The sequence below is a fragment of the Corvus hawaiiensis genome, chromosome 28 (genome assembly GCF_020740725.1).
Source record: "Corvus hawaiiensis isolate bCorHaw1 chromosome 28, bCorHaw1.pri.cur, whole genome shotgun sequence".
Classification (NCBI taxonomy): Eukaryota; Metazoa; Chordata; class Aves; order Passeriformes; family Corvidae; genus Corvus; species Corvus hawaiiensis.
This window is the reverse complement of record NC_063240.1, coordinates 5742331-5756955: the sequence shown is the minus strand read 5'-3', so window position 1 is coordinate 5756955 and position 14625 is coordinate 5742331. Positions and strand designations below refer to the sequence as shown.

General features: G+C 65.6%; 2 protein-coding genes across 2 annotated transcripts in view; both read right to left on the bottom strand.

Moving 5' to 3' along the window:
* Positions 1–189: 189 nt before the first annotated feature.
* On the bottom strand, positions 190–10326 carry ANKLE1 (ankyrin repeat and LEM domain containing 1). The gene is made up of 8 exons (XM_048288087.1): positions 10083–10326; positions 8293–8374; positions 8129–8168; positions 5902–8028; positions 4942–5104; positions 4706–4865; positions 2324–2453; positions 190–457 (listed from the first exon to the last, which is right to left on the bottom strand). Exons 1-8 carry the CDS (start codon positions 10091–10093, stop codon positions 285–287), a joined length of 2886 nt encoding a protein of 961 aa, XP_048144044.1. The 5' UTR covers positions 10094–10326; the 3' UTR covers positions 190–284.
* An 873-nt stretch (positions 10327–11199) lies between these two features.
* The window catches only part of BABAM1 (BRISC and BRCA1 A complex member 1), a 5570-nt gene continuing 2144 nt past the window's right edge, over positions 11200–14625 (bottom strand). The window contains exons 3-4 of the mRNA XM_048287554.1: positions 13364–13385; positions 11200–12264 (exon numbers count right to left, since the gene is read on the bottom strand). Of these exons, the coding sequence (XP_048143511.1) occupies positions 11965–12264; positions 13364–13385 (322 nt within the window). The 3' untranslated portion in view covers positions 11200–11964. The remainder of the gene's footprint in view (positions 12265–13363; positions 13386–14625) is intronic.

The window sequence follows — 14625 nt, the reverse complement described above, 5'->3', positions numbered from 1 at the left end:
GTGCTCAATGTCCCCATGGGGTGCTGAGTGTCACCCTGGGATGCTCAGTGTCACCCTGAGGTCCTCGGTGTCCCCCTGGGGTGCTCAGTGTCACCCTGAGGTCCTCGGTGTCACCCAAGTGTCCTCAGTGTCACCCTGAGGTCCTCGGTGTCCCCCTGGGGTGCTCAGTGTCACTCTGAGGTCCTCGATGTCACCCAGGCGTGCTCAGTGTCACCCTGGGGTGCTCAGTGTCCCCCAGGTGTCCTCGGTGTCACCCTGGGGTGCTCAGCGTCCCCCTGGGGTGCTCAGCGTCCCCCGGCGATGTCCTCAGGCCGCAGCTGGCGCTCGCCCTCGGCCAGCAGGACACCCATGGCGCGGTGCAGCAGGAGGACGCCCAGGCGCCGGCGCCTCTCGGCCGCCCAGGCCGCGGCCACGCCGTAGCACGGCCCCCGGCGGGCGTTGGTCAGCGGCTGCAGGCCTGGGGGACAGCACCCATGGGGTCAAGGACAGCACCCATGGGGACGGACAGCACCCATGGGGTCAAGGACAGCACCCATGGGGTCAAGGACAGCATCCATGGGGATGGACAGCACCCGTGGGGTCAAGGGCAGCATCCATGGGGTCAAGGGCAGCACCCATGGGGTCAAGGGCAGCACCCATGGGGATGGACAGCACCCGTGGGGTCAAGGGCAGCACCCATGGGGTCAAGGGCAGCATCCATGGGGTCAAGGACAGCACCCATGGGGATGGACAGCACCCGTGGGGTCAAGGACAGCATCCATGGGGTCAAGGGCAGCACCCGTGGGGTCAAGGACAGCACCCATGGGGATGGACAGCACCCGTGGGGTCAAGGACAGCACCCGTGGGATGGACAGCACCCGTGGGGTCAAGGACAGCACCCGTGGGGTCAAGGGCAGCACCCATGGGGTCAAGGGCAGCACCCATGGGGATTGGGGTCAGCCCCAGGACCCCCTGAGCTGTGCTGTGGGTTGGGAATGGGCTCTGTGGGTTGGGGACGGGCTCTGTGGGTTGGGAATGGGCTCTGTGGGTTGGGGACGGGCTCTCGGGTTGGGGACGGGCTCTCGGGTTGGGGACGGGCTCTGTGGGGTTGGGAATGGGCTCTGTGGGTTGGGGACGGGCTCTGTGGGTTGGGGACGGGCTCTGTGGGGTTGGGGACGGGCTCTGTGGGTTGGGAATGGGCTCTGTGGGTTGGGAATGGGCTCTGTGGGTTGGGGACGGGCTCTGTGGGGTTGGGAACGGGCTCTGTGGGTTGGGAACGGGCTCTGTGGGGTTGGGGACGGGCTCTGTGGGGTTGGGGACGGGCTCTCGGGTTGGGGACGGGCTCTGTGGGGTTGGGGACGGGCTCTGTGGGGTTGGGAATCGGCTCTGTGGGGTTGGGAATCGGCTCTGTGGGTTGGGGACGGGCTCTGTGGGTTGGGGATGGGCTCTCGGGTTGGGGACGGGCTCTCGGGTTGGGGACGGGCTCTGTGGGTTGGGGACCGGCTCTGTGGGTTGGGGACGGGCTCTGTGGGGTTGGGGACCGGCTCTGTGGGTTGGGAATGGGCTCTGTGGGTTGGGAATGGGCTCTGTGGGTTGGGGACGGGCTCTGTGGGTTGGGGACGGGCTCTGTGGGGCTGGGGACGGGCTCTGTGGGTTGGGAATGGGCTCTGTGGGTTGGGGACGGGCTCTGTGGGTTGGGGACGGGCTCTGTGGGGTTGGGGATGGGCTTTGTGGGTTGGGGACGGGCTCTGTGGGTTGGGGACGGGCTCTGTGGGGCTGGGGACGGGCTCTGTGGGGTTGGGAATGGGCTCTGTGGGGTTGGGGACGGGCTCTGTGGGGTTGGGGACGGGCTCTGTGGGTTGGGAATGGGCTCTGTGGGTTGGGGATGGGGTCTGGGGGGTTGGGAATGGGCTCTGTGGGTTGGGGACGGGCTCTGTGGGTTGGGAATGGGCTCTGTGGGTTGGGAATGGGCTCTGTGGGTTGGGGACGGGCTCTGTGGGTTGGGGACGGGCTCTGTGGGTTGGGGACGGGCTCTGTGGGGTTGGGGACGGGCTCTGTGGGGTTGGGGACGGGCTCTGTGGGTTGGGGACGGGCTCTGTGGGTTGGGGACGGGCTCTCGGGTTGGGGACGGGCTCTCGGGTTGGGGACGGGCTCTGTGGGTTGGGGACGGGCTCTGTGGGGTTGGGAATGGGCTCTGTGGGTTGGGAATGGGCTCTGTGGGTTGGGGACGGGCTCTGTGGGGTTGGGAATGGGCTCTGTGGGTTGGGGATGGGGTCTGGGGGGTTGGGGACGGGCTCTCGGGTTGGGGACGGGCTCTGGGGCCGCGGTTGGCATCGGGGCTCACCCAGCGCCTCGAGCATGCAGCTCTCGCGGGTGAAGGCCTCGGCGGGCACGCGGTGCTGGAAGCACAGCAGGGGCACCACGCCGTGCCCCAAAGCCCAGATCTCCAGGATGCGCCGCACCTTGGGGCAGCCCTGGGGACAGCGGCGCTGTCACCCGCCACCCCAAAGCCCCCGGCACGGCCCCGTGGCCCCAAATCCCCCGGCACGGCCCCGTGGCCCCAAAGCCCCCGGCACGGCCCCGTGGCCCCAAATCCCCCGGCACGGCCCCGTGGCCCCAAATCCCCCGGCACGGCCCCGTGCCTGGAACCACGGCCCCAAATCCCCCGGCACAGCCCCGTGCCTGGCACCACGGCCCCAAATGCCCCGGCACGGCCCCGTGGCCCCAAATCCCCCGGCACGGCCCCGTGCCTGGCACCACGGCCCCAAATCCCCCAGCACAGCCCCGTGGCCCCAAATCCCCCGGCACAGCCCCGTGGCCCCAAATCCCCCGGCATGGCCCCGTGGCCCCAAATCCCCTGGCACAGCCCCGTGCCTGGCACCACGGCCCCAAATCCCCCGGCACATCCCCGTGCCCGGCACCACGGCCCCAAATCCCCCAGGACGGCCCCGTGCCTGGCACCACGGCCCCAAATCCCCCGGCACATCCCCGTGCCCGGCACCACGGCCCCAAATCCCCCAGCACGGCCCCGTGCCCAGCACCACGGCCCCAAATCCCCTGGCACAGCCCCGTGCCTGGCACCGCGGCCCCAAATCCCCCAGGACGGCCCCGTGCCTGGCACCACGGCCCCAAATCCCCCAGCACGGCCCCGTGCCTGGCACCGCGGCCCCAAATCCCCCAGGACGGCCCCGTGCCTGGCACCGCGGCCCCAAATCCCCCAGGACGGCCCCGTGCCCGGCACTGTGGCCCCAAATCCCCCAGGACGGCCCTGTGCCCGGCACCGCGGCCCCAAATCCCCCAGCACGGCCCCGTGCCTGGCACCGCGGCCCCAAATCCCCCAGCACGGCCCCGTGCCCAGCACCGCGGCCCCAAATCCCCCAGCACGGCCCCGTGCCTGGCACCACGGCCCCAAATCCCCTGGCACAGCCCCGTGCCCGGCACCGCGGCCCCAAATCCCCCAGGACGGCCCCGTGCCTGGCACCGCGGCCCCAAATCCCCCAGGACAGCCCCGTGCCCGGCACCGCGGCCCCAAACCCCTCACTCCCAATCCCTTGACCTCCAGCCCCCAGTGCAGCCCCTCATTCCCAATCCCACAGTCCCCCATTCCCAGCCCCACAACCCCCATTCCCCCATTCCCAGTCCCCCATTCCCAGCCCCAATCCCCCATTCCCAGCCCCATTCCCAGTCCCATTCTCCCATTTCCAGCCCCATTCCCCCATTCCCCCATTCCCAGCCCCATTCCCCCAATCCCCCATTCCCATCCCGTTCCCATTCCCCCATTCCCAGCCCCATTCCTCCATTCCCATCCCATTCCCAGCCCCATTCCCATTCCCATTCCCCCATTCCCCCAATCCCCCATTCCCAGCCCCATTCCCAGTCCCATTCCCCCATTCCCAGCCCCATTCCCAGTCCCACCCCCATTCCCCCATTCCCCCACTCCCACCCCCATTCCCCCATTCCCAGCCCATTCCCATTCCCCCATTCCCAGCCCCATTCCCATTCCCATTCCCCCATTCCCCCACTCCCAGTCTCATTCCCCCATTCCCATCCCATTCGCAGCCCCATTCCCATTCCCGTTCCCCCATTCCCATTCCCATTCCCCCATTCCCATTCCCATTCCCCAATTCCCAGCCCCATTCTCCCATTCCCATTCCCATTCCCCCATTCCCAGCCCCATTCCCATTCCCCCAATCCCCCATTCCCAGCCCCATTCCCCCAATCCCCCATTCCCAGCCCCATTCCCCCATTCCCAATCCCCCATTCCCAATCCCCCATTCCCAGCCCCATTCCCCCAGTCCCATTCCCCGAGTCCCAATCCCCCATTCCCATTCCCCTATTCCCCCAATCCCCCATTCCCAGCCCCATTCCCCCATTTCCATTCCCAGCCCCATTCCCCCAATCCCATTCCCCCAATCCCATTCCCCCATTCCCATTCCCCCATTCCCAGCCCCATTCCCCCAATCCCCCATTCCCAGCCCCATTCCCCCACTCCCAATCCCCCATTCCCCCATTCCCATTCCCCCAATCCCATTCCCCCACTCCCAATCCCCCATTCCCATTCCCATTCCCCCATTCCCATTCCCATTCCCAGCCCCATTCCCAGCCCCATTCCCCCACTCCCAATCCCCCAATCCCCCATTCCCAGCCCCATTCCCCCACTCCCAATCCCCCATTCCCCCATTCCCACCGCATTCCCTCTCCCACCCCGTTCCCCCGTTGTGCCCACCCTGGCCGTGCCGCGCCGGAGCTGTGCCAGCGCCTGGCGCAGGTGCCAGCAGGCCCTGCCCCGCGTGCCCTTGCCCACGTAGAACACGGCGCCCACGAAGCTCCGGAAGCGCTCGGCCGCGCTCAGGCCGGGGCTGCGCCGGGGCAGGTCCCGGGTGACCCTAAAGGGACAAAATCCCCGTTTTTTTGGGGACCCTCTCTGAGCCCTGGCACGGGGTGGCAGCGAGGTGCCCGCACCTGGGGTCCAGCAGGAGGTAATTGAAGCTGGACTTGAGCCGCCCCTCGCGCCAGGGCCGGCCGCGCTCCGGCCGCTCGAACTCCCTGGTCAGTGCCAGCTCGTCCTGGGCACAGTCGGGGATGTGGCCGGTCCTCAGCGCGGCCACCAGCTCCGGGCTGTGCCCTGCGGGGCAGTGCCAGCTGTGGGGGCAGCTGGGAGCGCCCTGTGCCCGTCAGCGCAGCCCCCAGAGCCCCGCGGCGGCCCCGTTGTGCCCAATGCCCGTCAGCGGGACCCCAAAAGCCGCATCCTCATGACCCCAAACCCCCTGGCACAGCCTCATCCCCGTGACCCCAAACCCCACAATGTCCATCCCCATTCCCATCCCAATGACCCCAAACCCCACAATGTCCATCCCCATGACTGCAACCCACCCACCACAGCCCCCAAAGATCCCATTCCCATCCCAGTGACCCCAAACCCCCTGCTCCAGCCCCATTCCCATCCCAATGACCCCAAACCCCCTGGCCCAGCCCCATTCCCATCCCAATGGCCCCAAACCCCACAATGTCCATCCCCATTCCCATCCCAATGGCCCCAATCCCCCTGGTCCAGCCCCATTCCCATCCCAATGACCCCAAAGCCCCTGGAGCAGCCCCATTCCCATCTCCATGACCCCAAACCCCACAATGTCCATCCCCACGACCCCAACTCCCCCCCAGCACATCCCCCAAGCCCCCCATTCCCATCCCCATGGCCCCAAAGTCCCCATTCCCATCCCAATGACCCCAACCCCCCTGCTCCAGCCCCATTCCCATCCCAATGACCCCAAACCCCCTGGGCCAGCCCCATTCCCACCCCAATGACCCCAAACCCCCTGGTCCAGCCCCATTCCCATCCCAATGACCCCAAACCCACCCCCGGCCGGTTCCGGGGGGGATCCCTGCGGTGCCACCCGGGGCTGTCCTGTCCCCCGGACTCACCCTCGGGCCACCCCGGGCGGTGGCCCCGGGCCGGGCGCTCGAGCCGCCGCCGGTGGAGCGGCCGCGTCTGCCCGGTGACGGAGAGCGACAGCGGTGCCACCGCGGCCACGCCGCCACCGCGCCCGGTGCCACCCTCGGGGCTGCTGGTGGCATCTGTGTCGCCAGGGCTGTGACAGCCCGCGGGTGTCTGTGCCCGTGCCACGTCCTCCCGGTGCCCCTCGGAGCGTGGGGTGGCACAGCCGGCGGGTGACGGTGGCACGGAGAGTGTCCCCAGCTCCTCACCGGGTGACGGTGGCACGGAGGGTGTCCCCAGCTCGCCACCGGGTGACGGTGGCACGGAGAGTGTCCCCAGCTCGCCACCGGGTGACGGTGGCACGGAGGGTGTCCCCAGCTCGCCACCGGGTGACGGTGGCACGGAGGGTGTCCCCAGCTCGCCGCTGGCACTGCCAGGTGGCCGCGGGGCCAGGGGGTGCTTGAGACTCCCGTGGGGCCACCGGGACCGGGATGTCCCCAAGGGCGAGGGGCGCTGCTGCCACCCGGAGCCACCTTCCAGCATCCCGGTGGCACCGAGGGGACCCCGAGTGACCGACGGGGACTTCTGGGGGTGTCCCCGGGTCCCCGTGACCAGCCGGACCTTGGGGCTAGGTTTGGGGGAGCCCCGGGCGAGTGACAGAGAGTCCTGGGGGTGTCCCTTGTCCCCAGATCCCAGCAGGACCGTGGAACCCGACCCTGAGGAGTTTTGGGGGTGTCCCTTGTCCCCAAATCCCAGCAGCACCGTGGGACCCGACCCTGAGGAGTTTTGGGGGTGTCCCTTGTCCCCAGATCCCAGCAGCACCGTGGAACCCGACCCTGAGGAGTTTTGGGGGTGTCCCTTGTCCCCAAATCCCAGCAGCACCGTGGAACCCGACCCTGAGGAGTTTTGGGGGTGTCCCTTGTCCCCAAATCCCAGCAGCACCGTGGGACCGGATTTGGGGGCGCTGCCACCCCCTGGGGACAACCCGGGGAGGATCTGGGTGTCACCCCAAGAGCCGCCGGTCCCCTCTGCCTCCCCAGCGGCCACATCCCCGTCCCCTGGGGGGACACAGCGACCCAAGGGGGAGGTGACAGCGGCCCTGGGGACTCTGAGCCTGGGGGGTCTCCGGGGCATCGGGAGCGACTCGGGGAAGAGGGAGGAGGAGGAGGAGGAGGAGGAGGAGGAGGAGGAGGAGGAAGAGGAGGAAGCCAAGCGGAGCCGCGCTGCCACCGCCCGCAGGCGACTCCGGCTTCTGGGGGTGACGTGACGGTCGCCAAGGGTGTCCCGGCCCCTCGCGGTGACATCGCCAGGGTCGCCAAGGCACCGCGGGGAGCAGGGCGGGGACCCCCGGAGGCTGCAAGCCCCGAGCCGGGCAAGGAGCCCCCCGACATCCACGGTAGCCCCGGAATCCTCCCCCGGTGGGGAAGGGGCTGCACCTCCCGGGGGACCCCCGGGCTGAGTCCCCCCGGCCTCGCTGCGCTCCGGGGACTCCAAGGCGCTGACGAAGCACTCGGTGCTGTCGCCGAGGCTGCTGCTGTCCCCAAAGCCAGCGGGGTCCCCGTGCCCCGGCTCTGGCACCCCCGTGATGGGGACAAAGGGACAGTGCTGAGCCGCAGCAGCCGGGATGCCACCCGCGATGCCACCCGCGATGCCACCGGAGGTCTGAGGTGCCACCGAGCAGCTGCCGAGGCCACCGCGGAGCAGGGGCGACCTCGGGGACACCGCGTGCGTCCCCAACACCCCGCGCTGGTGCTGCCTGAGGGACACACCGGGAGCCAGCTGGGGACAAGCGACAGCGATGTCCCCAAAGCTGGGACCCCCCGTCCGTGCCCCTAAAATGCGGCTCGGGGGTCGCTCCCGGACGGGGTCCCGCTCTGAGAGCAGCGTGCTGGAGGCGAGGGGTGCCGAGAGGACAGCTGGGTGCCCGCGGGGCTCTCGGGGCCAGCCCGGCCACAGCGCGGTGACACAGCGGTCACCCGGCTCGTCCAGGAGGGACCTGCGGGTGCTGCTGAGGGGTCCGGCCTCGGGGCTGGCCCCGAGGGACACGGAGGAGTCGCTGCCATCGGTGCCATCCTCGGACAGGAAGGACAGAGCCCTCCTGGGCCAGCCCGGCTCTGGGGGACACAGATAGGGTCAGCGCCCGGCTCTGCTTCCCCCCTCCCCCCCGCCCCCGGGACTGTCCCCGCTGAGGAGGGGACACTTTGGGGACCTCACCCTGGGTGGGGGTCCCGCCCCTCTCCAGTGCCAGCCGCTCCTGCGGGGAGGGGACAGCGCTGTCACCGCTGCCGGGGCCACCACGGGGTGCCACAGCCGCGCCCACGGCTGGCCCCGCACCCACGGCTGGCCCCAGCCTTGTCCCCAGCGCTGGCCCCGCTCACCCGTGCCCGCAGCAGGAGCCCGAGGCAGCGCCGGCACCCCCGCGCCGCGGCCTCGTCCAGCGCTGGCAGCTCCCGGGCACAGCTGCGGCCACACCGGGGACAGGGGTCACCCCCCGGGGCCACGGCCACGCCTCGGGGACACGCGAGTGCCACCGGCACCACCGGGGGACACCGCGGGTTGGGGTCTCCAGTGTCGTGCAGCAGCCCCACCACCCCAGCCCCCCCCTCGGTCCCGGTGCCACCCCCGGTGCCACCCCCGGTGCCAGGGTCCCCTCGGCAGCGCTGCTGTCCCCTCGGGTCGCGTTGTGTCCCCCAGTCCGGGTCCCAGTGTCCCCCACTCCCGGTGCCCCCCCCTCCGGTCCCAGTGTCCCCCGGCAGTGCCCGTGTGTCCCCCCTCCGGTGCCGGTGTGTCCCCTCGGTGTCGGTGCCGTTCCCCGGTGCCCGTGTGTCCCCCCCCCCGGTGCCGGTGTGTCCCCCCGGTGTCGGTGCCGTTCCCGGTGCCCGTGTGTCCCCCCCGGTGCCCGCGTGTCCCCCCCCGGTGCTGGCGGCCCCGTTCCGGTCCCGGTGCCCCCGGTGCCGCTGTGCCCCCCGTGACCCCGCTATCCCCTCCCGGTGCCCCCCGTGACCTCCCTGTCCCCTCCCGGTGCCGCTGTCCCTCCACAGCCCCGGTGTCGTGGCCCCGCTCCCGGTTTCCTCCCCGCTCCCTGTGACCCCCGCTCTGAATCCCGGTGTCCCTATCCCAGTGCTGGTATCCCAATCCCGATATCCCGATATCCCGGTGTCCCAATCCCGGTATCCCGATATCCTGGTTTCCCAATCCCGATCTCCTGGTGTCCTTATCGCGATATCCCAATATCCCGGTTTCTCAATCCCGATCTCCCGGTGTCCCTATCCCAATATCCCGATCTCGATCCCGGTGTCCCAATCCCGATATCCCGATATCCCGGTGTCCCAATCCCGATATTCCAGTATCCCGGTGTCCCAATCCCGATATCCCGGTGTCCCAATCCCGATATCCCGATATTCCAGTGTCCCAATCCCGAGATCCCGGTATCCCGGTGTCCCTATCCCGGTATCCCGGTGTCCCAATCCCGATATCCCGATATCCCGGTGTCCCTATCGCGGTATCCCGATATCCCGGTGTCCCAATCCCGATATCCCGGTATCCCGGTGTCCCTATCCCGATATCCCGGTGTCCCAATCCCGATATCCCGATATTCCAGTGTCCCAATCCCGAGATCCCGGTATCCCGGTGTCCCTATCCCGGTATCCCGGTGTCCCAATCCCGATATCCCGATATCCCGGTGTCCCTATCGCGGTATCCCGATATCCCGGTGTCCCAATCCCGATATCCCGGTATCCCGGTGTCCCTATCCCGATATCCCGGTGTCCCAATCCCGATATCCCGATATTCCAGTGTCCCAATCCCGAGATCCCGGTATCCCGGTGTCCCTATCCCGGTATCCCGGTGTCCCAATCCCGATATCCCGATATCCCGGTGTCCCTATCGCGGTATCCCGATATCCCGGTGTCCCAATCCCGATATCCCGGTATCCCGGTGTCCCTATCCCGATATCCCGGTGTCCCAATCCCGATATCCCGATATTCCAGTGTCCCAATCCCGATATCCCGGTATCCCGGTATCCCGGTGTCCCTATCCCGGTATCCCGGTGTCCCAATCCCGATATCCCGATATCCCGGTGTCCCTATCCCGATATCCCGGTGTCCCAATCCCGATATCCCGATGTCCCTATCGCGATATCCCGGTCCCGGTTCCCCCCCCCGCTCACGCTCCGCTCATCCCGCCCGTTCAAACGCCGCGCGCCGCCGCTGATTGGCTGGAAATGCGCCAATAGGAGGCGGCCTGAGAGGCCACGCCCACCGCGCCGGGTGACGTCAGACGCAGAAGGGCGGGGCCAGGACCTTCAGCTCCCCCCAGTGGCCCGAGCTGGTATCGCCCAGTAACGGCACCAGTGCCACCAGTGCCCCCCAGTGCCACCAACTGGCACTGCCCAGTGCTCCCAGTGCCCCCCAGTGCCACCAACTGGCACTGCCCAGTGCTCCCAGTACCCCAAACTGGTACTGCCCAGTACCCCCCAGTGCCACCAACTGGCACTGCCCAGTGCTCCCAGTGCCCCCCAGTGCCCCAAACTGGCACTGCCCAGTGCTCCCAGTACCCCAAACTGGTACTGCCCAGTACCCCCCAGTGCTCCCAGTACCCCAAACTGGTACTGCCCAGTACCCCCCAGTGCCCCCCAGTGCCACCAACTGGTACTGCCCAGTGCTCCCAGTGCCCCCCAATGCCCCAAACTGGCACCGCCCAGTGCTCCCCAGTGCCACCAACTGGTACTGCCCAGTGCTCCCAGTGCCCCCCAATGCCCCAAACTGGCACCGCCCAGTGCTCCCAGTGCTCCCAGTGCCCCAAACCGGCACTGCCCAGTGCTCCCAGTGCCACCCAGTGCCCCAAACTGGCACTGCCCAGTGCTCCCAGTGCTCCCAACTGGACCCCCATCCCCATGACTGGGGGGGACACGGGGCCGGCAGAGGGGACCCCCAAACACCACAGACCCCACAAGTCAGGAAAAGTCTTCTCATTGCCCACAGAGCCACGGCCAGCGCGGGTGCCCAGGGACACCCCAGGGACACCCCGGGGACACCTCAGGGACACCTCAGGGACACCCCAGTGACACCCAGGGACACCCCGGGGACACCCAGGGACACCCCAGGGACACCCCAGTGACACCCAGGGACACCCCGGGGACACCCAGGGACACCCCAGGGACACCCCGGGGACACCCCGGGGACAGCAGGGACAGCCCAGGGACAGCCAGGGACACCACGACGTCCATCCCCGAGACCTGGGGGTGACACAGGGATGGGAGGAGGGGACGAAGGGCAGGGAGAGGGGACAAAGGACCAGGAGAGGTGACACAGGGCCAGGAGAGGGGACACAGGGCCACAAGAGATGACACAGGGCCAGGAGAGGTGACAAAGGACCACGAGAGGGGACAAAGGACCACGAGAGGGGACACAGGGCCACGAGAGGGGACACAGGGCCAGCAGAGGTGACAAAGGACCACGAGAGGTGACAAAGGACCACGAGAGGGGACACAGGGCCAGCAGAGGTGACAAAGGACCACGAGAGGGGACAAAGGACCACGAGAGGGGACACAGGGCCAGGAAAGGGGACACAGGGCAGGGAGAGGGGGACAAAAGACCACGAGAGGGGACACAGGACAAGGAGAGATGACACAGGGCCACAAGAGATGACACAGGGCCAGGAGAGGTGACAAAGGGCCACGAGAGGTGACACAGGGCCAGGAGAGGTGACAAAGGACCACGAGAGGTGACAAAGGGCCACGAGAGGGGACACAGGGCCAGGAGAGGTGACAAAGGGCCACGAGAGGGGACAAATGACCACAAGAGGGGACACAGGGCCACGAGAGGTGACAAAGGACCAGCAGAAGCGACAAAGGGCCACGAGAGGAAACAAATGACCACAAGAGGTGACCCAGGACCACAAGAGGTGACCCAGGACCACAAGCACTGACCCCAACCCCCCCCCCACCCCCCGCCCCCCCCATCTCCTCCCTCTCTCTCTCTCTCTCCCCGTCCCCTCCGCGTCCCCGGGCAGCCTCGGCTGGCCAGCGGGGCTGGGCTAGCGCTGGCCCCTCACACGGTGGCCTCGCTGTCGGGGCTGTCGGCGCCGTCCAGCAGCCCGTAGGCGGCGTGGCTCTGGCAGGGCCGCTGCAGGGGATGCGCCAGCAGCTTGGCCATGCAGTTGTGCAGCTCCAGCGCGGGCCCTGCCAGCGGCACCTCGTACTTGTAGTTGGTGCCTTTGGTGTCCAGGCTGCCGAAAAAGCCGAACATGTCCTGGCCAGGGGACAAAGGGAGGTGGCCACGGTGAGGGAGGAGGGCAGGGGATGGTGCTGGACGTGAAAAAGGCAGCTCTGCTTTGCCCTTGGGAATCCCCTACAAATGCCAGCCCCAAATGCCGCCCCGTTTTCGGCCCCAAATCCCCTCTTTTTGGCTCCTCATTTCCCTCGGTTTGCCCTCTTTTTTTTCCCCCAAGTTCGTCCCAATTTACTCCATTTCTGTTCAAATTCCCTCCTATTCCCACCCCAAAATCCCCCCAAATCCCCTCCTTTGGCACCCCCATTTCCCCTCCAAATCCTTCCTATTCCCATCCCCAAAATTCCCCAAAATCCCCCACAAACATCCCAGAAATCCCCTCCCTCTTGCCCCCCATTTCTCCCCTTTTTCCCCTCAAATTCCCCCCATTTCCCCTCCAAATCCCCCTATTCCCACCCCAAAATCCCCCACAAACATCCCAGAAACCCCGTCCCTTTTGCCCCCCATTTCTCCCTTTTTTCCCCCAAATTCCTCCCAATTTACTCCATTTCTGTTCAAGTCCCTCCTATTCCCACCCCAAAAAATTCCCCAAAATCCCCCACAAACACCCCAAAAATCCCCTCCCTCTTGCCCCCCATTTCTCCCCTTTTTCCCCTCAAATTCCCCCCATTTCCCCTCCAAATCCCTCCTATTCCCACCCCCAAAATCCCCCAGAAATCCCCTCCTTTTGGCCCTCATTTCCCTCGGTTTTCTCCTTTTTTTTCCCCAAATTCCTCCCAATTTACTCCATTTCTGTTCAAATCCCCCCTATTCCCACCCCAAAATCCCCCACAAAATCCCCCCCAAATCCCCTCCTTTTGCCCCTCATTTCCCTCGGTTTCTCCTCTTTTTTTCCCCAAATTCCTCCCAATTTACTTCATTTCTGTTCAAATCCCCCATTCCCACCCCAAAATCCCCCCAAATCCCCTCCTTTGGCACCCCCATTTCCCTCCAAATCCTTCCTATTCCCATCCCCAAAATTCCCCAAAATCCCCCACAAACATCCCAGAAATCCCCTCCCTCTTGCCCCCCATTTCTCCCCTTTTTCCCCCAAATTCCCCCCATTTCCCCTCCAAATCCCTCCTATTCCCACCCCAAAATCCCTCACAAACATCCCAGAAACCCCGTCCCTTTTGCCCCCCATTTCTCCCTTTTTTCCCCCAAATTCCTCCCAATTTACTCCATTTCTGTTCAAGTCCCTCCTATTCCCACCGCCAAAAAATTCCCCAAAATCCCCCACAAACACCCCAAAAATCCCCTCCCTCTTGCCCCCCATTTCTCCCCTTTTTCCCCTCAAATTCCCCCATTTCCCCTCCAAATCCCCCCTATTCCCACCCCAAAATCCCCCAGAAATCCCCTCCTTTTGGCCCTCATTTCCCTCGGTTTCTCCTTTTTTTTCCCCAAATTCTCCCAATTTACTCCATTTCTGTTCAAATCCCCCCTATTCCCACCCCAAAATCCCCCACAAAATCCCCCCCAAATCCCCTCCTTTTGCCCCTCATTTCCCTCGGTTTCTCCTCTTTTTTTCCCCAAATTCCTCTCAATTTACTTCATTCTGTTCAAATCCCCCCATTCCCACCCCAAAATCCCCCCAAATCCCCTCCTTTGGCACCCCCCATTTCCCCTCCAAATCCTTCCTATTCCCATCCCCAAAATTCCCCAAAATCCCCCACAAACATCCCAGAAATCCCCTCCCTCTTGCCCCCCATTTCTCCCCTTTTTCCCCCAAATTCCCCCCATTTCCCCTCCAAATCCCCCCTATTCCCACCCCAAAATCCCCCACAAACATCCCAGAAACCCCGTCCCTTTTGCCCCCCATTTCTCCCTTTTTTCCCCCAAATTCCTCCCAATTTACTCCATTTCTGTTCAAGTCCCTCCTATTCCCACCCCCAAAAAATTCCCCAAAATCCCCCACAAACACCCCAAAAATCTCCTCCCTCTTGCCCCCCATTTCCCCCAAATTCCCCCTTTTTTCCCCTCCAAATTCAGGGATTTGGGGGGGAAATGGGAATTTTGGGAGGGGAAAATGGGGGATTTTGGGGGAAAAGGGGGAATTTGGGGGGGAAAACGGGAATTTTAGGGGGGAAAATGGGGGGAAAATGGGAATTTTGGAGGGGGGAAATGGGAATTTCGGGGAGGAAAATGCGGGAATTTGGGGGGCAAAAAGGGGGAATTTGGGGGGAAACTGGAATTTTGGGGGGGGAAAATGGGGAATTTGGGGGGAATGGGGGAATTTGGGGGGGGGAAAACGGGAATTTTTGGGGGAAACGGGGGAATTTGATGGAGAAATGGGAATTTTGGGCGGGAAATGGAATTTGGGGGAGAAATGGGAATTTTGGGGGGGAAAAGGGGGAATTTGGGTGGGAAACGGGAATTTTGGGGGGAAAAGGGGGGGAAAATGGGAATTTTGGGGAGGGAAATGGGAATTTTGGGGGGAAAAGG